At 36.6% G+C, this 25,495-nt stretch overlaps 1 protein-coding gene across 1 annotated transcript in view; it reads left to right on the top strand.

The window, feature by feature from the left end:
- Positions 1–14,788, top strand: part of CLYBL (citramalyl-CoA lyase) — a 491,289-nt gene extending 476,501 nt beyond the window's left edge. The window contains exon 8 of the mRNA XM_040336168.1: positions 14,518–14,788. Coding sequence (XP_040192102.1) covers positions 14,518–14,613 — 96 coding nt within the window. The 3' untranslated portion in view covers positions 14,614–14,788. The remainder of the gene's footprint in view (positions 1–14,517) is intronic.
- Positions 14,789–25,495: the final 10,707 nt, after the last annotated feature.

Genomic DNA, 25,495 nt, shown 5'->3' with positions numbered 1-25,495 from the left:
GTGGGGTCAACTGGCATCATCACCTGATGTCACCAACCCAGCATGCACCAATTGGTGATGTCACTTGGGACAGTGCCCCTAGGTGACATTGCCAGGTGGCTCCGCCCCTTACCTATTTAAGAACTGTCAGATGGCAGAGTAGGCAGATGGTGGTTAGCCTTCGTAGTGGAATGAGATTTTTTTTCTTTCATCGGGTCCGGCGGGGGTGTGGTGTTATGGTGGACGATAGATCTACAGTAGGGGAATGGATGGTATCTGGGGGCTCCCTTAAGGGTATGAATTTTTAGGGGAACTTCCCACATTTTTCTCTTTGTATAGAATGTATTTTAAGGGGGTCTCTATGCAAAAGTTTAATTTTTGCTGTAAGATGTGCTACAGCAAAAGTGACATTTACAAATAAATAAATGACACAAATTGCTGGCAATAAAAATGTATTGCTGGCTTCTTAAAAAAAAAAACAGACCTCCCTAGGGGGTCTGCTCTGTATTTTGCGGAACCTCTGGGGTAATTTTTCATTTTCCATGAATTTAAAACAATTTTTTCTCTTTGTAGGTGTCACTGCGAAAAACATCATTGCTTCCGGCCACGTGGAATTAAAAAAAAATGTATTTGCATTGGTACATGGTCTAGTGCCTATTACCACAGGAAATGGTCATTTTTTAATTTGGCAGATTTGGCTCCTATTGATTTTGGGTTCAACATCTGAACTTTTTTAAAGTTCGGCCAACCCTTCTCAAACTGAATTCAGGGCACTTTGCTCATCACTAATTATCCCATGTGTATTGCTTGAGAGGCCACTTTAGCACACCAGAAGTCCTTTCATAACTTGAGGAATGAAGCTCAAGAACATTTATTTAGGCCCTTTTCACACATGCAGACAATTAGTTTTATCAGTTCAGTCACGTTTTTTCAAAGAAAAAATTGGATGAAGTTCATATCAGTTTGTCATTCATTTTTTTCAGTTAGTCATCTGTTTTTCATTCGTTTTTGTTCATGCAAAAACGAACCGTTTGTCCATTTACATCCGTTTTTCGTCCGATCTGTTTTTTTAACAGAAGAAAAATAGGGCTTTGATCCATTCCAAAAAACAGGCAGAAACTGATGTAAACTGATGTAAATGAATGATCATCCATTTACATCAGTGTTTTCATAGAGATGCATTGATGACTGTTTTTCATCCGTCAATGGATGGATGAAAAACAGGCAAATTGTCCGCATGTGTGAACAGGGCCTTATGGATACAGGAAAAACTGTAGTTAGATGAAGCAGGTTTGTGAAAACCATATGATTGTAATCACTAATTGACAAAGGTCAGGAGCATAGATGAGTGTATGTTTGCAAATTGTGCAGACACTCTCATTTTAGGAAAATGTTTGAATCAATTTGAATATGTGAGTTATGTGATTTGCAGAGTTCCACTAGTCAGGAACTCTTAAGTGGGGTACACACTATGACAAAATTGTAAAAAAAAAAAAAATTGGTACAAGGAACAATTGTTTGATTTTTGTATAGTGTGTACACCACTTTTGACATCTGATTCAGATTTTCCCATTCAAAGGTTTTTATTGAAAGATCAATATATGATAACAAATAAAATGTATCAATTAAAGGTATTTTAGTATGTACATGTAAAATAAACAGGTTACGGCATTGTATTAATATAGATTGCAGATGGTAAAATTAATGTTGGATACGTTCTCTATTTATCAAAATGATACAGAGTTTTTAGACTGTTTCAATATTAGCTTACATCAATATTTAGAGGATCATTATCAGTCAATGAAAGCAAATTAGGTCTACAGTAAAACCTGGGATTGCGAAGCATTCTTGTAATCCAAAGCACTTGTATATCAAAGCGAAATTGTCCATGAGAAATAATGGAAACTCAAATGATTTGTTCCTTCAGTTTATAGTCCATATAAAAAGATTATAGCAATGTGATATGTTGTGTAGCCATAATGTCCAACCACAAATGGAAACCTCCACAAGCGGATTAGAAGCAAAATCCAGCAGGAGCTCCACAGTATAAAAGAGAACAGAGGCGCCTCTAAGTGTAGTAATATGGTTGCATTTAACCTCCCTGGCGGTATGATTCTTTCAGAAAAAACATGCTGAAAGCGGTACCATTATTTGCAAGGAAATTTGGCGTTTTATATTGTAGGTCTGTCATTTTTAGAAATAACTCACTTAAATCTGACCAAACAAGCTTCTAATAGGCATCCCGGGTATGACATTTTTTAAAAACAAAATGATAAATTATAATATAATAAATAATTATAAATAATTATAACAAATAATATAATTATAATAAAAATTATTCAATAATGTAATCAAATCAAAATCACTGAAATTTGCTCAGTTGCAGAATTGTTGCTGTCATTATTTTTTTTTTTTATGACGAATTTCCCCACAAATCGCTATCGCACAATTCTGCAAGTGATTATAATTTATTATCGCTGTTTTTTAGCTGATCTAAAACTATTTTTGACATAAAGGGACACTTTTGGTTGCTATGGACAATCTACAGTTTGCAGGGAGAAAGAAACGTTTTTATTATATAAAATGACATGCATGACACAGGACAGACCACTAGGGACAAGGGGGGTGTGTTTTTTTTACATACAGTACTGTAATCTATAAGATTACAGTATACTGTATGTATAGTGTTTGTTTACTTTTTTGAATTTGGCGCCGTTCTCCGTCCCCGTGCGTCGTAACGTCGCAGGGAACGGAGATCGGCGTCACACAGAGGCACTGTGTGAATCGAGCGAGGTCCTGCTCGCTCACACAGCGCGGTGGCATCGCTGGATCCAGGGACAAGGTAAGTAAAACTCCCTGTACATCCAGCGAGGCGAGCCCGAGTCTGACTCGGGGTTACCGATCCTAGCCCAAAAATCTCACCCCGAGTCAGACTCGGGAACACCGCCCAGGAGGTTAATGAAAGTACAACATTTAGCAACTCACATGGCTGATGATTAAAAGAGGCACATCTAAGTATGCAAGCATCCAGGGTAAAGCTGTTCACAGTCAGTCTGCAATAGTGACAGGAAAGACTACCCTGCAGTAGAGCGATCTGAAAGCGAGGCTTGAACCACTTGTGGAGCGCAGCATGGAAAGGACGACATCAGTGGTGGTGAGGAGGATGGTCTATGTGAACAGCTTTACCCCGGATGCCTCCATACTTAGATGTGCCTGTTTTAATCATCAAACATGTGAGTTTCTAAATGTTGTACCTTCATTTAATGTAACTGTATTGCTACACTCAGAGGCTCCTCTCTTCTCTTTTATACTCAGTTGTGACATGACACTACTTGTATATCAAGACATCGCTTTTATATCAAGTCAAAATTTATTAAAAAAAAATCCTTGTCTTGCAAAACGCACTCAAACCAAGATACTCTCAAACCAAGGTTTTACTGTATTTGTGTTTTCATGTGTGTTAAACGCTTGAATAAAGTATATGCATCAAACTACTGAGTGTGATATTTTAAATATATTCCATATCACCTGTTGCTGTTAGGTACCTTATGACATGATAATAAGAGAGAAATAAGTAAGAGAAGAAAAAGGGAAAAAAATAAAATAAGGATAAGGAAAGTTGTGGGGGACAGAAGGAAAGGTGGGGGGGGGGTGCAGAAGAAAAGGCAACAATGACTGATTCATTCTGTGTTTGATTTTTGTTATGTTTAGTAAGGGAGTTTTCCATGCTTTAGTTATGGTCTGTTTTGCGGCCGTCATAAGTTGTATGAATAGCTTGAATTGTTTACCAGTCAAGAAATCAGGTTTTATATTTAAAAGGACAATTTCTGGATCTGGCATTATTGTCATTTCAAACATTTCTGAAGCAAGTAAAAATACCCTTTTCCAGATTTTTTTTATAATCTAACAATTCCACCACATGTGTATATATGTTCCTTGTTCCAAACAGCCACGAAAGCAGAGACCTGCAAACGGATAAGTAGCAATTCTTTCACTTGTAGTTCTACAGGAAAACCTGCTACATATAATTACTCTTAAACATTTATTGTAATTACTCTGGCTTGCTAACTATTAAGATACCTCTTGGGATTGACTGGTGTGTCTTTAGCTGTCGCTGTAGAGCATCTTAAAGGGACATAAACTCTCAAATTAACTGTGCTATAAATGCCTCTCTTATGCAATTACTAGTTGCTATAACTAACCATATTTACTACATGCTTGACATAAGTTCTTACTTTTTTATGGGCCTATGCCCTAAGTTGCTGAACATGTTCGCCCTAACTTTTCTATGCTAAGGGTTGAGGTATTTCATACTTACTCCCTTAGCGAACTAATGCATTCTCTACGTTAAATTGATATGATGTAGAGAACCCCTAAACTCCTGTTTAGGTGGAGTGACGCCTGGGGTCCCGTACTGATAATCACTTGCATATAGAGGTGCATTGGAGTCCTTAAAGTGTATATTATAATTTTAAACGCTAAGCTCTGGTCGCATGTTGTAATGTGTCCATCCTTAGTAGCTCAAACGCCTATCTTTAGGTTAGAGAGAGATGATGTAGAGAACCCCCAAACTCCTGTGAGTGACGCCTGGGGTCCAATACTGAATTCTCACATAGAGAAGTGCATCGAAATCCTTGCTAACCGCAGTTGTGGTTCACTTCGTTCACCAGAGCCGTTAAAGATACACATTTAACCCCTTGATCGCCCCCTAGTATTAACTCCTTCCCTGCCAGTCACATTTATACAGTAATCGGTAAATTTTTATAGCACTGATTGCTGTATAATTGTGAATGGTCCCAAAATAGTGTCAAAAGTGTCCGATGTGTCCGCCACAATGTCACAGTTGCAATAAAAATTGCAGCTCGCCACCATTACTAGTGAAATAAAATTATAAAAATGTCATAAATCTATGCCCTATTTTGTAGAAGCTATGACTTTTGCGCAAACCAATCAATATACGCTTATTGCGATTTATTTTATTTTTTTTACCAAAAATATGTAGACGAATATATATCGTCCAAAACTGAGGATTTTTTTTTTAAATTGGATATTTATTATAGCAAAAAGTAAAAAATATTGTGTTTTTTTTTTTTCAAATGTGTCGCTCTTTGTTTTGTTTATAGCTCAAAAAAACGTTTTGAAAGAAATAAAGTGTTTTTTTTTTATACAATTTTATGAATCAAATGAAAATGAGGGACACATGAGGAGGAGAGATGGACAGGGGAACAGTTCCTCAAAATCAGGGACAGTTAGGAGCTTTATATTTGTTTGGCATAGGCATTTGGCATAAAATAAAGCTACAAATGATTTCACAGGAAATTGAACTTATAAGAACACACAAAAAAAGTCCTAAGAAAGGTTAAAGATGTGTACTTCATGATTTGTATACATAAAACTTTTGATCTCTATATGTTGTTGCGCACTAGTTGGTGCTATACAATTTAACCCCTTCAGCCCTGGAAGATTTGCCTGCTTAATGACCAGGCCATTTTTTGTGTTACAGCACTTCTTTGAAAAAAAATTAAACACAATATTTTGTACTTTTTGTTATAATAAATATCCGCAATTTATTTTTTCCTCAGTTTAGGCCGATGTGTATTCTACATATTTTTGGTAATAAAAATTGCAATAAGTGTATATTAATTGGTTTGTGCAAAAGTCAGAGGGGCAGATCCACAGAGATCTGCACCCGCGCAGCGTATCAGAGATACGCTATGCCGCCGTAACTTTCCCGGCTTTGGTTAGAATCCTGAAAGATTGCACACCAAAAGTTACGGCGGCGTAGTCTATCTCTGGCGGTGTAACGGCGCGTAATTCAAATTGGCGATTAGGGGGCGTGTTTCGTTTAAATGAAGCGCGTCCCTGCGCCGAATAACCTGCGCATGCTCCGTTTCTAAATTTCCCGCCGTGCATTGCGCGAAATGACGTCGCAAAGACGTAATTTCTTAAACTTAGACGTGACTTACGTCCATCCCGATTCACGGACGACTTACGCAAAAAAAAGAAAAAAATGCAAATTTCGACGCGGGAACGACGGCCATACTTAACATGGCAAATCTAACTATACGCCGCAAAAAAGCAGCTTTAACTATACGCCGGAAAAAGCCGACTAGAGACGACGTAAGAGAATGCGACGGCCGCGCGTACGTTCGTGGATCGTCGGAAATAGCTAATTTGCATACCCGACGCGGAAAACGACGCAAACTCCACCCAGCGGACGCCAAAGTATTGCATCTACGATCCGAAGGCGTACGAAGCCCTATGCCTGTCGGATCAAACCCAGATGCCGTCGTATCTTGGTTTGAGGATTCAAACTAAAGATACGACGTGGGTAATTTGAAAGTACGCCGGCGTATCAGTAGATACGCCGGCGTACTCTGTCTGTGGATCTGCCCCATAGTATCTACAGACTATGGGAAAGATTTATGCCATTTTTATTATTATTTTTTTTTACTAGTAATAGCAGTGATCTGAGATTTTTATCGGCACTGCGACATTATGGCGGACAGAACGTACACTTTTGACACATTTTAGCTAGTAGGAACACACGATCTGTCTCTCCTCTCCTCACAGAACAGGGATTTGTGTGTGGCTGGCATTAGGTCCCCCGAAGTGCAACTGGCGCGTGAGCCTGCTATCCCCGCTTAAAGGGCCAGCGTACAGCTACGACGGCTTGCGGGAACATGTCGACCTGCCGCAGTATAATGACAGCGGCTGGTTGGTAAGCAATCAAGATTAGCTATTTTGTGTATAATAATGAAATCTGTTTATATAATCAAATGGCCATGGAGAAATAGAAATCTTTTTCTATATTGTTTTCAGGCTTAATTTATTCATCTTTTCAGTCACTGTTTGAATTCCACCATATTTTCATTAGAATTATTTCATGGTAATGAGTACAAAACCTTCAGACCCTATAGTGTACAGACCCCCAAAACTTTCCTTCTACTTTGCTTTGTATTGTGTTTAAGCCTTCTACAACTTTTTCATTAGATACTAGGTATAAACTTCCTATTACTCTCAGCATGTTGGCGTATATCCTGGTCTTTGTCTATGTAGTTTCTAGCTGTTTTTACAGTTAGTCAAGGCATTCACTGTGAGAGGTTTATGGTACATCCCACATCTAATGTCTTCTGTATCCTGAAAGCCCTGTTCCTCAGCCAGCTTGAATTCACATAGAATCATTGTAGATCCAATTCACACATTTTGTTTAATTTTTCCATCATCCGACTGACAAGCTGGATTTAGATATACTGGTATTTAGCAGAGAACCCACTTTGAAAATGAATAAAATTAGTTCCTTGTAATAATGGATATGTGGTATACCTTTTTCTTTGACAAGCACAATTAAGAAGATTTTAGATTGCTTAAAGCCTGTTCACTAACTGGCTTGCTGCATTAGGAGAGAGAAAAAAGCAAAAAGACAGATCAAAGACGGTTATCGCATGGAAACATATGCTCCCCCACATCTTCATCCTAAAACCTGATCACCAGGCTGAATGCTGGTTACAAGGAACTTTCAGGGCATGAATATTCGATCTCGTACGGCTTCTCTGAATCAAGATGGATAGTTTTTAGAACACTGTACCAGCATTACAAAAATCCAGGCTAATTAATGGCGTTACAAAAACATATTCCAGAGTTTGTCGTCAGCACTTTTGCTGATCTAATTTTTCCATAATTTTTAAAATTTTAGTCATGAAAATATTTTTCGAGTGTCATGGTAAACAACTATTGTTTAAACTCTTAATCTTTATAAATCTTTAAAAGATACTGGAAAAACAATGGGCCAGATTCTCGTACATTTGCGGCGTCACAACGTAACCCGTTTACATTACACCGCCGCAAGTTTTCAGTGCAAGTGCCTGATCCACAAAGCACTTACCTGCAAACTTGCGGCGCTGTATCGTAAACACGTCCGACGCAAGCCCGCCCAATTCAAATGGGGCGTGTACCATTTAAATTAGGCGCGCGCCCGCGCTGTACGTACTGCGCATGCTCAGTTTAGAAATTCCCGCCGTGCTTTGCGCGATGTGACGTCATTTTTTAGAACAGCGACGTGCGTAGCATCCATTCGTATTCCCGAACGTCTTACGCCAAAACAAAAAAAAATTTTAATTCAACCCAGGAACGACGGCCATACTTTAACATGGCTCGACTAAAGTTAAGCCATGTTAAAGCAGGTGTAAATTTGCGACGGGAAAAAATTACTAGCGACGATGTAACGAACGAGAAAACCATTGTGGATCGCCGTAAATGCTCATTAGCATACCTGACGCAAGAAAATGACGCAAACTCCACCCAGCGGCGGCCGAGGTACTGCATCCTAAGATCCGACGGTGTAAGTCAATTACACCTGTCGGATCTTAGGGCTATCTATGCGTAACTGATTCTATGAATCAGTTGCATAGATACTCTGAGAGATACGACGGCGTATCAGAGATACGCCGTCGTATCTCTTCTGTGAATCTGGCCCAATGTTCTTTAGTTTGATATGTGCACACCTTGTGTAAATTAGATGCATTGCATTTTTCAAAAATAACTCTGTAGTGGAATTTGAAGGCAGTGTTTTTTAACTAAAGTCTCAATTCAAACAGGATTCCAGCCTCACACATTTCTGTCCTATCTCCTTCTGTCTCTGGTACTTGGTGGAAAACTATGCTGCTTTTGAATTTTATCCCCTTCTCACCGTGTGCATCTGAATATTCCTTGAAGTGAATTGCAGCAGGCACATTTTCCCACAAGACCAACTGATTGTCTTAGATGTGCCCCCTGAGCTTCAGGAGGTGCTAGACACTCCTGCTCTGTCATATGTGGTGCACCCAACTTCCATAGAGCCAGTTTCATCTAGACAAGAAAGAGTTGCTGCAGAGCCAATTCACTGTGCACACTGAATCCTAGGGCTTGGGAACTGCAGCTAACTGTACTGTAAATTTCTTTCTTGCTCGCTTTGTAAATACATTGTTATTTTTCAGTGAGTAGAACTGACTTGCATGTTCTTTATTGTATTAGGTGATAATGTGTGCTGAATTATTCACTTATACAAGAGCTCAAACTATTATCTTATGTTGTATAGTGTGATCTGGACTGCAAAAACATACAGCACACAGCATCTATTTATCCTTTCTTTTAAAGTTTACATTTAGGCAAAGCTGTGTCAACCACTTTTGAGTGGACCCTACTGCAGTGATATGCTGGTTCCGCCTAAATCCTTCCACAGTCTACTAAAAAGCAAGGAAAAGGTGACCCCTTTTTTCTCTCTTTAAGGTATAAAACTTTAAGGCTTGAAAAATTGCAAAATGTGTTTTAAAAATGTAAATATAATAAAATAAATAAAAAAACATAGTAAAAGGAATGCCTTTGACTTCCCATGCTTTGTATAGTACTGGTAATAGGACAAACTACATCATAACATTCACACTTTTTATCTTTAACGTTATTGTTTTAAATCAACTGTCAGTAGAAAAGGAATAATAATTAAAAACAAAGGGCCACCTGCAAAAACGTATTCATATTTCCCCTACCACTGCTGTCGATCTCCACTGTATTAAAGAATCTTCAGAATCAGACATTTCTGGGAGTGTTGGATTCCTTGACCTCCGTTTTACTCTGTGGTTCCTCCTGCTGAACGCTACATACAGTGGTTTCCCGAAAGTAAGTCCTACCCCGAAAGTAAGCCCTATCTGGATTATCGGGGCGGGCTGCAATATAAGCCCTACCCCAAAAATATGCCCTAGTAAATCTCATTAAAAACCCTTTTTAAATGTTGGCCAGTGTTGACGTCACCACAATCACGGCACTTCTCTTCTCATCACCTCAGAGATTCTTAGAGAAGAATAAAATGGGTTAAACAGGCACTTTTTTTTATAAAACTGCACTGAACCTCATACTGTACCTGTAAAATATTATAATAGTTTCATGATGATGTAAAAAACTGACTCCTGACCTGACAATGGGGGGTGGGGGGAGAGACTTGATTGGAAGACAGAGTACACAGAATTTTTAGATTTTAACAGGTTTTTTAGAAAAAAAGAGGGATAAATGATACAGCACAAACACTGTGTTGTCTATTACGGTATGCTTTAAAGGAATGTTTTTAAATGTTGTTTAATGTACATACCGTAAATAAATAAGCCCTACCCTGAAAATAAGCCCTAGTGTGTTTTTTGTGACTAAAATTAATATAAGACCCGGTCTTATTTTCGGGTAAACGCAGTAGGGATATAAGGGCTGTCTGATTAAATCACTGAGAACAGCAGGCATCCCAGGCAACCGAACGTTTATCAGATTATGAAGATTTTTCAGCAGCTGTTTTTTGCAATGCAGTTCAAATCAAGGTAAGTATGATCTCGCTCTTTTGCAGAATATACTTTGTTTTTTTTTACAATTTTATATCTATAGCATATATAGAATGTTGACTAATATTTGCAAGACAATACTCTTAAAAGCAAGTCTTGTTCATCCATCAAAGCACTATATTTGTATTTGTAACTTCCCTTCAGACTCATTACCTTACTAAATCACCACTAGTTTGTTCTTTGTCAGTGTCTCACACTTGAAGAGCATGAGAGCACGGGCACTATTGTTTCTTACACAGCACAGAGCAAAGTGAAGTTAACACTTAACTAAGCATTCCTTGGTATGAATTTATGGTATTATCTTGCGCTTGATGTAAAGTACAATTCAGCAAGAGCTTATGGGTCAGTGCCTAATGGCAGCAGGGTAAGTGGGGTCAGTAGGAACACAAAACTCTTCTAATTTCTGGCTATATTGTTTTCTTTTATTTTTGCTCGTCTGGTCACAACTGGACATGTGTCGGTAATAAAGAAAAAACTGAATTAAGATCTGTAGGGATGAGGTTGCTGGGAGAAGTTACAAGGTTCGGAAATAATGCTGCAATCTCTACTTTATCTACAAGCTGATGGTTTTTGTCTATAAAGTCCTTGGAAGGCTCTGAGAAAGCAAAGACTAACAACATACCTTTTAGTCACCTTTCTTCAAGTTAATATCTAACATTGGCTGCTGACAAGTGTAGTACATAGTGAGGCTGATGTATTAAAGAAGAGATTGTTCACTTAGGAAAGTGAATTCTTAATAAGTAAAGTAAAGCGATGTTCACGTTGGATACCCAATCATGTACAATAGTAAATAAAAATCAGGATCTTTTTCTTGCATTTTATTGGATGTTTGAAGTTATTTGCTAAGCTCAATGAATATTCAGTGTTCAAAGTGAATTGGCTGTTGAGTTTGGCCTAAAAATCCTGGAATCCATCTACACCTGTAATCAAATAGGTTGTCTGTATTTTACTACTTTTCTCAGTATTAAGGCTGAAACCACAAATCAACATGGAGATAGACATGAGATTACAGCATGTTCATACACAAAGAACATCAATAGAAATACAGTATTGACTGGCAGAGAATAGAACATAATAAGAAGTATATAAAGAGTTCATTAGCTAACAAGTGTTCATATTGAAGGTTTTTGTTAACTCCACTAGTAATATTTTATTCCAGTTGAAATTTTAACTGAAACATTTTCAATAAAGATATCTCATTAAACGTGTTAGAATTAGACTAAGAAATGTTTTCTAAATCATTCAATTTACTATTAAATATAGATAACAGTAAAATAGAAGTAATATAAAGAAAATACAACAGACATACAACTTTTTAATCCAAAAATCTGTTCAATATGTTGCAGATGTAATATATAACTGGATATTTGTACACACATTTGGTATTACTACTTCAAATATTTGAACATAAATTGTTAGGGGAACCCATATAACAGCCAAAATCTAGACTTCAATTAATCTGGAATATATACTGTACAATTAACTTGGAACAATCCCATTGCAAACATTTTAGATCACTACACGGTACAATCTGATTGTAGGATCTCTTATAGCTCTACCAACAACTACATAGTGCAAGGGCCTGTCTGATCAGGTACAAACATTTTACATAGATTGGTTAGGGCCTCATTTTTCATACATTTTGTAAATTGAAAGTTGATTGTATAGCCAGGTAACAACACATATTGTGACCCTTATTATCTTACTTCTTTCTACTCAGTGCAGCTAAAAAAAAAAATCCAGACAATGGAAATCTAGTCATATTTTTATATTTTCTGAATGATATAGATAAACAGACTGCTGGCCTGAGTGAGAAAACAGTATCTGGTCATCTGCAGAAGAACTACAAAATAATAATAATAATATCTGACAAGACTGGATATATTTAAAATTATAGATTTTACCTTAACATCTTAATCTTTACACAAAATTACACATTATTTTCTATATAAATTAACTCCAGTTTTTAGGACCTGGCCAACATTTGTGAAATGCTGCATTACTATTGTTTGTCATCTACAAGCTTTGTTGTTTTGTACTTTTGTATATTGTTGCTGGGTTTTTTTTGTGTGATTTGTCAATTTATTTTATTTTAATAGCTCAATAAATATAAAATAAAAGTAAATGACAATAAAAAATAAATAATATATTATACATATCACTCAGGTTACCTTTTTTTTCCTTGCTTTTATATTTGTAACTTTGAGCCAAGTGTCGCTAAACTTTTGCATGCTGCTTGAAAATTAGAGAACATATGTTTTGGTTAATTTAAAGTTGAGAATCTTCTTAGGATAAACTGTGTATATATTCATTTGGTATTTTAAATTAAACTAAGTATTCCCTTCCTTGGGGTTAAGAATGGTACATTTAAAATCCTTTTTCCTTATGTTTGCTCTTCTCAAATATTCACTTTTTATATCAAATTATGTGGAGGTGAAATAAATAAACATTGAAGTTAATTTTAACACAATTTATTGCCCAAAGTTTTTTTAACTCTGTTCCCAGTTAAGTCCTGTTCCCACCAATGTGTTGTGAAAAGTCCTGTATTTTGGGAGAATAAACCTGTAATTTACCATTTTGGTCATCAGAGTAAAATGCTTAAACAAAGAAACAATCTTTAATGAATGTCAGCGCACAGTAATGCAACACAAATTAACACACAGATTTTGCTGTTAACTGATGGTACACTAAAGAAAGCCCGTAGTCTAAAGCTACATAGGATAGAACATAACAGCCATAAAATGTAAGACCGATTTTTATTTTTCCGTGTTATATAACTATTAATGCTTTATCACCTGGAGCCTGTACCACCCAGCATGCAGGCTATGTGTGTATGCGTGTATGTATTTGTATATATATATATATATGTATATATATATATATATATATATATATATATATATATATATATATATATATATATATTTATATATATAATTATTATTATTATTTTGTTGTTATTATTATTATTTTTTTCAAATGTGTCACTGAAACAAATCTGTACCAATACCCATACAGCAGACAATAAAAAAAAAAGTACAAAACATGGCCCTATTGTATTAAAGTATACAACCTAAAAAAAAGCTAGAAACATGGAAAAGCACAGCTTCCTAATGAAGCAGTTCACTCTCAATGCACACCCAGCATTCATTGGCCATCCCTGCCTTTGTCCTGTTGCAGCAACCTATTTTTTACTGATTCAAGGCTCACACATCACTCCTCCTGACATAGGCTTTTATAGATCTACACTTTCTTATGTAGTCTAGGTGTTGATAAGCTATCTACGTCTATGATAGTTTGAGGTGTTCACTTTTTTTGCAAAATATTTGACACATTTGGCCTGGCCCTCTGTTGTATTGGGGTTTTTATATTTTAATTGTTTTTAATGTGTATGGGATAATTTCTTTATAAGGGTTTATTTTGTGTTTTTGTATTGTCATTTTATTATTTGGTTTCTTAGAATTTCTCTGTTTATACAGTAGAGCCATTTTCATTTTTTTATATATATTGTCTATTTTATGGTTAGTGGTGCAGATTTGTGTTTTATGGACATTTTTTTTTATGTATATAACTATAACTAAAAATGTACATAGGTTTTCGTTGCTAAATACATTTATTTCCATTAAAAACGCCTGCAAACCTAATCTTTAAAGTTGGGTTTACAAATTTGATTTGTATTATCCTTCTAGGCTCACCATAGACATAAGACCGTGCCTGTCAGATTCAAAGATCATTCTGTATGCCGTTATCATTTTATCCACCTAAATTATAGTTCATACTTTGAAAATATAATGCTATCAGATAATATAGAAATTATGTTTTAGGAGTTTGCATGTGTATTGTGTGTGGTTGTTTCATTTTCTGAAGATGAAAAACAGACATGCACATGAACTTTCTAAATTTGAAGATGAAGAAATGTTCATTCAGATCACTGTCTCAATGTCTGTGGATAGCTCTCTACCCTTTTACATCTGCACAAAGAATTGTCTTCATGCAGATGTGGATTTCTGCAGCGGTCTATGAATGTCACTTGTGTATAGTGTCCTTCTCCTGCAGGCCTGGCTCTAGTGAGTGCTTAAAACCCAAAGCACTTTGTGATCACCTGTAAGCTGTTGTTATGTGTAAAGAAAGAGACATATTAAGCTCTGATCTGTGGATGTCTTCTTTTGATGTGTTGCAGGGTGCATTCACTTTCCATGGGAGCATGATAGACATGCCCTTGCTTAAGCAGGCACAGAACATCGTTACGCTTGCCAGAGCCATCAAGAACGAATGATGTGTTAAATGAAGCTCTCGCCAGGAGTCCGCTCCATACAGCACTTGTCTTCCATGCCAAGAGGGAGACTTGAGAAATGCGACCAGGGATGCTTCAGTCTATTGATATCAGAATAGTTATGCATTTATTTTCTGTACATGTATACCATTCATTAAAATAAATGTCAAATCCAGTATTTTTTTTCTCCTTGCATTCCCTAGCACTGCCATTCATTAGTTTTTCCCTTATAAACATGTAAAAATGCCTTTAAGAGAGTGTGACAAGGGCTGAACTGCAATAAACTTGTAGAGTTATAAGGGTAACAAAGCAGGACAAGCTTCTACTTCTAGGCTCTCCAGGCAGATTTACATGACACTGGAGATACTGCTACAGGTCATATGCTTCTTGTTGTTAACTGGCTTAGCAAAGCTGTTTTGGAGAGGTTAACCTAGCTTGTAGCAAGGGTAAATAAACATAACAACCAGCCATTGTCCCCTATTCAGCGTGTACTCTTATATTCAGGGCTAAAGGGTATTGAAGCTGCAGAGGATCAACTTGTGGTTGCCAAAGGACTCGAATGAAGTTTCAAACAGCAACAATCAGAGATTTTGTTTCTGTCCCTCATTAAATCACGAGCCTTTGTACCCCCAGCCACCAAGGACTGTTCTTTAAGAAATTAACAGAATGGAAAGTTTTAAACCATGCACCAACCTTTCTATGACCTACATAGAGGCAGTGCTGCTGTCCTTACACACACTCCACAGGAAGGCTGTTCTGTTTATTTAAACATGTAAATAGAAAACAGTTGTAACCCTTCCTAAGAAGCATGCATGCCCCTCTATAGGTGCTGCTAGCAAAGGAATCCTTCCTCGGAATACAATCGGGGTGTACAGTAAGTAGCTGGGGTATTAGGATGGCCAGCTACACATTTAAAAAAGAGCTGCTAACATCTGTGCCCAATTTATTTGAACAAGTCAGTGATCCGAGTCCTCACAATTTCAATGGCGTTACCTCATTTGTACCATTACAGATTGTGTAATATATGAAAGATTTATTTTATTGTAACAAATTGAGAGAGACACCCTAAGGTGTGAATGTGCGAAAAGTGCTGGTTGGGCCTTTGGTAATTAGTGACCGGTCTCTCCAGATCAAAGATTACTTCAGGTCAAGGTTGACATGTCTAAGCTTTTCAAACTGTCAGCAAGTTTTTAGCTAGAGAAGACCTTTAGCTGACAGGTTTAATCATCATTGGATCTGTACATATTTATCCCCAGAGGCACGTGTGTTTATGGAAAGCGAAATCTAACAGCAGCCAAGGTAGCATTGGCAGGAATTAGTTACACATCGATTAAAAGGAAGATCATTTATCATAGGTTCTCATGACATAAAACATATCCCTAAATGTTTGGATTAGCCTGAAACTCCTAGTTTACTGTAATGGATAAATTACATTTATAAAACAGAACTCTATGATGAGTAAAATGGATAAATATAATCAGGCATGATCTTGCTGGAAAGATTTAAACAAACGTTTACAAGAATTTATCCCACAAATTACATTTTTTGGAGCATGAGAGATCCTTTTTCCCTCTTTTCACTGTATTGTCGTTCCTTCCAGTCTCTTTGTGTATTTCTGTTTTATAGATGCACTTTGACATTTTTTCATATGACTAGCTATTTTTTCTTTACTTGTCCCTCTGCATTTTCTGTCCTTATGACATATAATATTTTGCCATAACATTGCTGTATCTGTAAAAAAAATTTAATGTTTAAAAAACGAAGTGCAAAATGTGCTGATTGTTCCGGCCGCCCAACCTATGACTATCGGTGTGCTGTCAGTGATTTTCTTCTGCTGTGCTTACTGATGGGGGTACTTGCTACAAACAAGCAGTATTCGTAGATGATATGCCCTGTAATATGTATGGGCCTATCCATATCAAATATAGACAGTTGTATTATTTTCTGTAACATATTGCCCCCCTTTTACAGCAAATCTATCACTTCCCATACACCTGAGATATTTCAGAAACAGGTTTTACTTTTTAATTGCTTGTTCTCTTTGCTGAGCCATCAATGTTATAAATTGGTGGTTTTATTTCAAACATCAGTGCTTTATACAGATCACAGTGAACTGCACAGAAGCATCATGAGACTGCTCAAAGTAGTAACTCCTAATGTTAATTCATGATTACTTTGTAACAATAATATGACAATCTTTGCAAACTATGTCTGATTAATAAACTCCTGCATGGTTAAGTATGACAGGTTCCCTTATAGGTATGTAATAAGTCACCAGTATATGCATGGCACCGTTCCTTCAGCAGTATTGTGTGGGATTCCTCCTTTTCTCTACTTCTGTAAGAGCAGTCTTTGTACAGCCTATGCTCATCTCGATTACACAGGATTGCAAGCAGATTATAGTCCTGAGCGCTGGACACTCCTGATTTGACTGAGAATAAATACATATGAAATCTGCTTGGAATAATCTTAAATTGACTTTTCCCAAATAATCCTCTCTTCCCACAGCCTGAATAGGGGCACCCAGTCTTATATAAGCGCTTGTCACTGATCCTTCATCGCACTGAAAGAGACAATTAACAGTGTATTAAATATTTCAACGATTAGACAGCGAACACAGGAGGGACGTTCAGCGACTGATTACAGAGAGCTCATTCATCAACAGTTAATGGACAAAGCTCCACTTCTCAACCCTGGGCATTCATGTATACATAGCTTTTACCATGGTAAAGACAAGTCTAGGGGTTATTTACTAAAGGGGCTTTTGCTTAACTTGCGTTCAGGTTTTGGAAAAAGTATACTTTCCAAGTTCTCTTGAATCTGAATATTTGTAGTAAACACAGGATAGGAGGGAAATAGCTGCTTTTGTAAATTTGTCCATGTGATGTAAAATAAAATTGCATGATTCTAACTATCCAAGAATCTATCTTTCTATCTATGATCAGTTCCAGTATGTAGAGATTCCATTTGCACAGCCTTGTCTCTGAGTCTACCTGCTCCATTCACCCATCCATCATCAGTTTCTGTATGTGGAGAGTTGACCCTGAATTCTGAATTGTCTCTATGAGGTCATCTATCTGTCTGTCTGTCTGTCTGTCTATCTATCTATCCATCTATCTATCCATCTATCTATCTATCTATCTATCTATCTATCTATCTATCTATCTATCTATCTATCTATCTATTTATCTATCTATCTATCTATGTATTGACAATGTATCTAGTCACAGCATTTTGTCTTTGAGGACATCTATCTTTCTATCTATCTATCTATCTGTCTATCGGTTTGTCTGTCTGTCTATTGACAATTTATCTAGTCACAGCTTTTTCTCTATGAGGTCATCTCCCATGTGATGACTACATAGTTTAAGCCTACATAGCCCATCATCACTTTTGTGCTCAACATGGTACTGGATCCCAGGTGACCAAATTACCGTTAACACTATTAAAACATTCTAATGAGAAACAATTACTTAGGAAATGAGCTGAGACATGATGGAGTGAGGCACAGTGAGGCTGATCTTGTATATTGGTTTAATAAATCCTAGGTACATAACACTTTATCCTGTGTGTACACAGGAGAATTAAACTAAGCCTGTTTATGAGATGATTTTACATATATGTATTCTTTGATGATTCTCTATAGGACACATATGGTGCAGTTTGTTGTATTGTCTAATGCAATGCCGGGGGGCTGCCAGTAATGTCTTAATTTATCTTGTGTGACACAATCTGTGTAGGACATTACATCCTGCAGTAAAGTTGTGTGCTGGAGAAGCTTCAGCAATGTGTTTCTCCTATCAGCAGTGTTAATGGGAATTCTAATGTTCCTTATACTCTTTCTCTAATGAGGACTGTTTTGTATAGGTGACTAAGGACTCTTTTTAGGATTCTTCCACCCCTCTATTTACAATTTTCATTAGGAAGCTTTTTCAGGTTTTGTCTTTTTCGGCAGCATTTCTGAAGAGACAATTGATGAAACAAAACAGATTATGAGATTAGCACAGGGATTTTGTGCATATTAATGGTGGTGAAGAGCCACCTAATGGGTCTGTAATTGCAGTTGTGGAGCACTGAAGTCATTTTAGTCCAAAGACCCCCCCGTGAGCTTTTTCCAGGGAACTTGGGGGGAAAGTGCGGTGTAATTATTACAGTTCCTGAACCCCTCTCCTGCTATTCTACACAATGCAGACTGTATTCTAATGTACCTAATGAAAGAGAACACCTTGAGTGGAGATTTATGCACACACAGTTTCTTACCTTCCTTGCAGCTTTATACCAATTCTTTGTTGTCTTGTGTCTACATGTGTATTGATGTGCACTGGTGCTAACATGTACTGAGATTGTTGCCTGGATTGCTTGTAAAATGTGTAAATGTTCCATAAAATTTGACAATCTCATAACAATTTACAGAATTAATGATAGTAAGATCAAATTATAGTTACCATTAGAGCACCAAATAAGGTTCACTGTAAATGTCAAAACTCATTGACAGACTGAAAACATACAAAAAAACGTGTAATATTTGATCTAATCATTTAAAAAAAATACATTGTAATTTCTAGTAACATATTCATTTTTTATTTAATATTCGTTATTGTAGCTTTGGTGTACTGTTTGTAATTTCTTTTGTCCAAACAAAACATCTTACAATTAATTAAATAGGTGAACCTATGATTAAACATTTTGTTTGCAGATAATTTGCAACAAAGAAACTTGCACATAATATTCTCAGGGAATTTGTAAGAGTGGAAGGGATAGGTTTGCCTCTAGTTAGAGATGCATATATGAAGTGCATGTAATGTGTGTTGTATAGAATCACTTCATACAGAGATTTGTACAGCATTCTAGTGTGACATTGCACTCACTGCCATTCCAGTACTCCTATATCACATACCAAATCATTCTTTAAACAAATCATTTTTGCTTGTCTTGTAAACACAAGTGGCCCTTGTGAGCTTGCCATGTGTGGGATCTATGCACTTGGTGCGTGCAAGTTCTCTATCACAAAATTTGTGTTTTGGGTATAAAGCACATCAACGTCCTTATATATTGAAAGTGACAGTTGTGAAGGAGTGACATTGGTCTGTGATTAGGCAACTGCATCACTTGTCTGTGATCAGGAAAGTGTAATGCTGATCTGTGATCAGGATAGCACCGATCTATGATTATGCTGGTGTAGTCAGTATATTGTACCTGGTGCTGGGGTCCTAGCCTACCCCCACCATTCCACGTGCTTCCTGATCACTGTAAACGGTGGCACAGATCAAAGCCTGATCCTTGTCCCTTGGCGCCCAGGACAATCCAGGCTCTTTGTTAGCAGTTGCTAGGATGCCGGTAAACTAAGAAAAAGTGTCCGGGGCATGTTAATCAGATGGTTACAGTGCAACAATAATGTCTGTGGTTGTGTCTCTGCACTGCCGTCACTCTCTTCCCTTCTTTTATAGCCCAAAGTGTAAGTTTGTTTCTAGCACAATGAGCCTTGTACTTCAAAGTATTCATGTAGGGCCACCTTCTGTAAATGCACTTTATACATTGATTTCTTACTGCAATTAATCTGCTGCCTTTATTATATAATTCTTCTGATTAATTGCTACAAAAAAAAAGGAAAAAAGGTTTGCAGTCTACAATGTAAAACTAAAATTCAGTGAAGATTTTTGTTGTTGTTGTTAATCATTCATGCAGTAGTTTAATGGGGTTTTTTCCCCTCCACATAAAGATTTTTATTTATTTTTTAAGTTTATTACAATGTAGATTTGTTTAATGGGCCACCATTCTAAAGCTGTCCATAGATGGGAAGATTCCATAAACAGTCTTTTTGGATACAATTGTAAGTATACAAACAAGAATGCTTTTTGCCACCTTCTTTTGTGACATGTATGTTTTTAGGGTAACTAGTTGTTCTTTCTTAATGATTGCACTTTGCACATTCTCAGATAACTTTAACCAGTTGAGGACATTAGGCGTACACCCAAAAAACGTAACTGAAATACATAGGGCGAATGTAATATTATTTTTAATTGGTATTTCCACTGTTTCGTTTACTGTATCTAAGGAGCAAAGGAGGTAACGTAACCTTACAAGTTAAAAATTAAACAAAAAATGACCACTTACTTTACTCCAATCAGTGCTAAATATCTTTTATTTCCCCTTCTTCCGTTGAAATTTATTTTCCTGTAGATTTTTTATTTCTTTTTTTTTTTAAACAACTATTTACTTGTTTTTTTTTAATTCGTTTTGTTAATTTTTTAGTGTGAAAAGAGACAATATTGAAAAAAAGCCTTTATTTTATATGTGAAAATGTTTTGCTTTGTACAAAATCATAATTTGTGTCATTTTAAAAGGGACAAATTATACAATAAAATGTGTGTGTGTGTATATATATAATATCCTTATACAAAAAACATAACAAAAATAACAAAAAAGGTTGATATATATATATATATATATATATCAACCTTTTTTGTTATTTTTGTTATGTTTTTTGTTTAAGGATTGCATAAAAGATAACAAACATTTTGCAACATTCAAAGATACCGTTTGTCCTAAAAAAATATATATATATACTTTGTTGTTTTATGTAATGACAAAGTTGCTGCAAAATAAATAGTCTCATAGCAGTATTGTAAAAATTGCTCAGGTCCATAGGGGATATACAAGTATGACAGTTAAAATGATTAAAGTAAAAGCAAAATAAAAAATGACATGAATGCTAAAGTCTGTCAAAGCTTTTTTTTACAGCAGTTTTTGTTCCTCTAAATCTCCCCTGCAACATAGTTCTTTGGTAAAATGCACAGCAGGGTTGTCACCCTGTTGACAGGGTAGTCTTTTATAGACATGTATTTTTAGATGGACAGAAACAGAAAACAATTTAAAGCCCTGTTCCTGAGTAAAAACTGATCATTGTAAGCACCCATGGCAAGGTTAAAGGTTGCCATAACCCCTGTAGCTATTATTTTGCCGGGCAGCTTGGTATAGATGTGAATGTGGCCAAATATATAAATAAAGGCATGTGGAATAAAAAAAAAAAAGCATATACCGACTACTTTAATTATAGGTATTTTTTACAGTTACCAGAATACAATATTTTTCGCTATAGTAGGGCTTTAAGAATAGCTTTTAGACTATACCTGCTCTGCATGCTAAATGTTCATTTACACTGATATTTATCAAAATCAGTTGCCTACAGAAAATAATTTTCAAACATAAGTTTGATAGATGTCTATTTATTTGTTGTCAGTTATTGCTTTTGGGTCCAGCATGCTGCAATGTAATTTGAGGTTTTGAATATCTGTTGAATCTTCATCAACTGTTTTTAAAATTGTCCTGTCTATGAGCAGCTTTGGACATTGCTGTCAATGATATGTATGGGATTATAAGCTTTAGAAAATGCACATATTTACTAAGCTCCAGCACATATCCCCATGGTGGTAATTGCCTGTTTCCAGTCACATATTTCTTGCCTTACAAGAACAGGACAGCAGGAAGTTTAAAAGTAAAAAAAAAAAAAATCTTATTTTGTTAATGTTTAACTGTAATGTTAGTGTTTGTTTTTTCCTTTTTTAAATATTTAAGCCTATAAATGTATCATTACCAATTTAGAAAGTTCAATATTTACTTGATTCTTCATAAACTAGAAATAAATATGTAATTATATCCTATAAATGCTGAATGTGTGTGTGTGTATATATATATATATATATATATATATATATATATATATATATATACACACACACACAAATGGGTACACTAAAAAGCATGGGTATTGCTGTATTATAGAAAGCTATCCAGCCTCTTGAAACCCACCTGCTTCTGATATTAAAACATCCCTGCGGGTTCCTTCCTACATCTTTTACACATAAAAAAAGGTAGTTTTAAGAAATTTCTTATAGCCACCAATCTGATTGAAACCAGCCTTGAAGGTGCAAATGTGATTGGAAATGCAGAAAACAGAGAGAGGACATTACACTGAACAAGCTGTGCACCTGCTACTGAGCGTGTTAGATGGTCTGTGAAATATGGATACAGTGCAGGTAAACTGACAGAATTTTCCTATTTTAGTATAGTGCAGAGTTTACTTAAAAGCACTTGTACCTCACTGTCTTCAGCTTATGCCCTGATATTGCTATAGAGAATCTGTATATTTTTTTTGTTTTTGTGGTCAGGGCTTAAAAAAATAGATGGTAAATAAAATATTTTATATTTGGGGGGGCTGAATGAATTCCTGCATATAAAAAATGTATTTTTTAATTTCAGACAGTATCTATATTTTTATGCCCTGTACACACATTCAGATTTCTAATGGAATCTAATCCGATGGATTTTTTCGTCGGATATCCAATGAAGCTGACTTTCATCAGTCGTGCCTACACACCATGAGACTAAATTCTGACCGTGCCAAAACACTGTGACGTAAAACACTACGACGAGCCGAAAATAATGTTCAATGCTTCGACTTGATTCTGAGAATGCGTGGATTTTTCTCCGATGGAGTTCCACACAGACGATCGGAATTTCCTATTGTTTTTTTAACCATAGAAAAATATAAAACATGTTCTATTTTTTTACACCGATGGGGAAAAAAGACCGATGGGGCCCACACACAATCGGTTTGTCCGATGAAAACGGTCCATCGGTCTTTTTTCATCGGACAAACTGATCGTGTGTACACGGCTTTAGTCTTCTTCTCACGTGTGCACTTTGCTGAAAAAAAATCTCTAACTAAAATGTTCAAACATATCAATAAGTCAAAGCTAGTATAAATGTATACTTCAAAAGGGAATCCTGCAAAATGTATATTAGGGACAGTCTGTATGAAAGAAAAGAGCTTCTGCTGTGCTTGCTCCTTAGAAACCCATATTGCTTAGTGGATTCTGTGTCAGAGGAGAACCCTGTATTAAATGTTTATTGGCACAACAAATATTTTCTATAATTAAAAAAATTTGAATTGTTTTAAAAAAAAATATTTGTATGTAAAACTTTAGATCTTAGGTGTTATATATATATTTTGTATGATGAGGCCAATAATGATTTACAGGCACAATTTTAGGAGTATATGCAGTGCATCATTTTTTTTTTTATTAATGAGTACTGTCTGTGATAATTGTTTTTATTTGAGCTAACATCCACATTTTCTGGACTAGCTTTTGTACCCTCCTTCAAGGTCCATGCAATACTAATACAGTTTGCAAGCACAGTAATACTGCTAAAGCCACCTCATTATTAAGAACTTTTGTTTTTGAACACATATTCCCTGCAATTCATAAAGACTGGTGCAGACAGATTTTGCCAAAGTGTTATGCATTCTAAAAGTGGTGAAGAATGTGCCAAACTGATATACCTGTCTAAATCTTGTACTTGAATTTGACACATACTGCGCCACTTTTGGAATGCAAGAAAGACACTTTTGCAAAGCCTGTTTTTTTTTCTGTACGCCACAAGAGAGTTGGTCTTAATAAGCACCACTTTTACATTTGGCGCCTTTAATGTGACACAGTGTAAAAGTGGCACATTTTAGAACTACCTGAATTAGGTACATGAGTCGCTGTCAGAATCAAATGTGTCACAAATGCTTCATGAATTTGGCGCAATACATTAACAAGAAGGATTAATGGCAGAAAAGTGGTGCAGCCGCTTTATTGAATTCCCCCCTATTGTATTCTGGCATGAAGAGTAAAGCTTTGTACACACTAATATTTTTTTTTTCTGTTCAAACTAGTAGGTTGATGGAAAAAAAAAACATCAGCTTAGATCGGAAGCGCTGTACTAACAATCCGATGTTAGTACATCAATCTGCCCTGCTATGCTATTGTGTTCTGACAGGGAAACGCCCCCCCTGCCAGAATACTCCGATCAGTGCTCTCAGCCATAGGATGAGAGTGCCAATTGGGAGCCAGTTAGCAGAGCTTTTTTCCATTTATGACCCTTCAACAGAAACCAGCCTGACTGCCGTACACACAGGCCAAATGTCGGTTGGTTTCTATTTAACCAGCCGATGTCGCCTCACATTTTGTCCATGTGTACTAACTAGGCTTAAAGGTTCCTTGAGAACCAAAAACAACCAAAATTAATTGTAACCCCACGTATTTGACATTTTTTTATGAACGGCGAATGCGCCGTCCGTGAACGTTTCCAAGTGCGCATGCTCCGAATTACGCCGCAAACTGTCAATGCCTTCGACGTGAACGTAACTTGCGTACAGCCCTATTCGCGAACGACTTGCGCAAACGACGTAAAATACGACGCTGTTCGGTCGTTTCCGACGTCCATACTTAACATGACTTACCCCTGCTTTATGAGGGGTAACTTTACACCGGAAAAAGCCTAACGTAAACAACGTAAAAACGCCGGAGCATACTAGAAGTTACGCGGCGTATCAATAGATACGCCAGCGTAACTTCTTTATGAATCCGGGCCATTGCTTCTAGGATTAGCATTACTCTAGAACATTACTCCATGCCATTTCATGTGGCCCTCGCACCTCTCCTGCAGCTGCAGGAGAGCTCAAGCCCTCCTCTGGTCCTCCTATAGACCTTTACTTTCTGCTTTCAGGCAATGCATTCAGCTTCTTGTAATGTAAGGGAGGGTGGGAGCCTCAACTTCTGATGGTGGGGTGGCTCTTGACATCTAATGTAAGAGGAGGTGATGCGCTGGACATCTAATCTTACAGATACATCCGGCCCTTTTGCGGACAATCATAATGCTCATGCGGCCCATTATGAAATTGAGTTTGTACATCTATTTTTAAAAAGGTTAAACCAACAACTGTTGACACTAAACACTGTAAACAATGACCACAGGTTTTACAAAAGGAGTAATTTGTAGATTGGCCCAGAGGTCCCTTCCACCAAGCAGGGGAATATAATATGATAGGAAATGTATC

This window comes from Rana temporaria, chromosome 2 (assembly GCF_905171775.1).
Source record: "Rana temporaria chromosome 2, aRanTem1.1, whole genome shotgun sequence".
NCBI lineage: Eukaryota > Metazoa > Chordata > Amphibia > Anura > Ranidae > Rana > Rana temporaria.
Note: the sequence above shows the minus strand (reverse complement) of the source record. Positions and strands in the feature narration are given on the sequence as shown.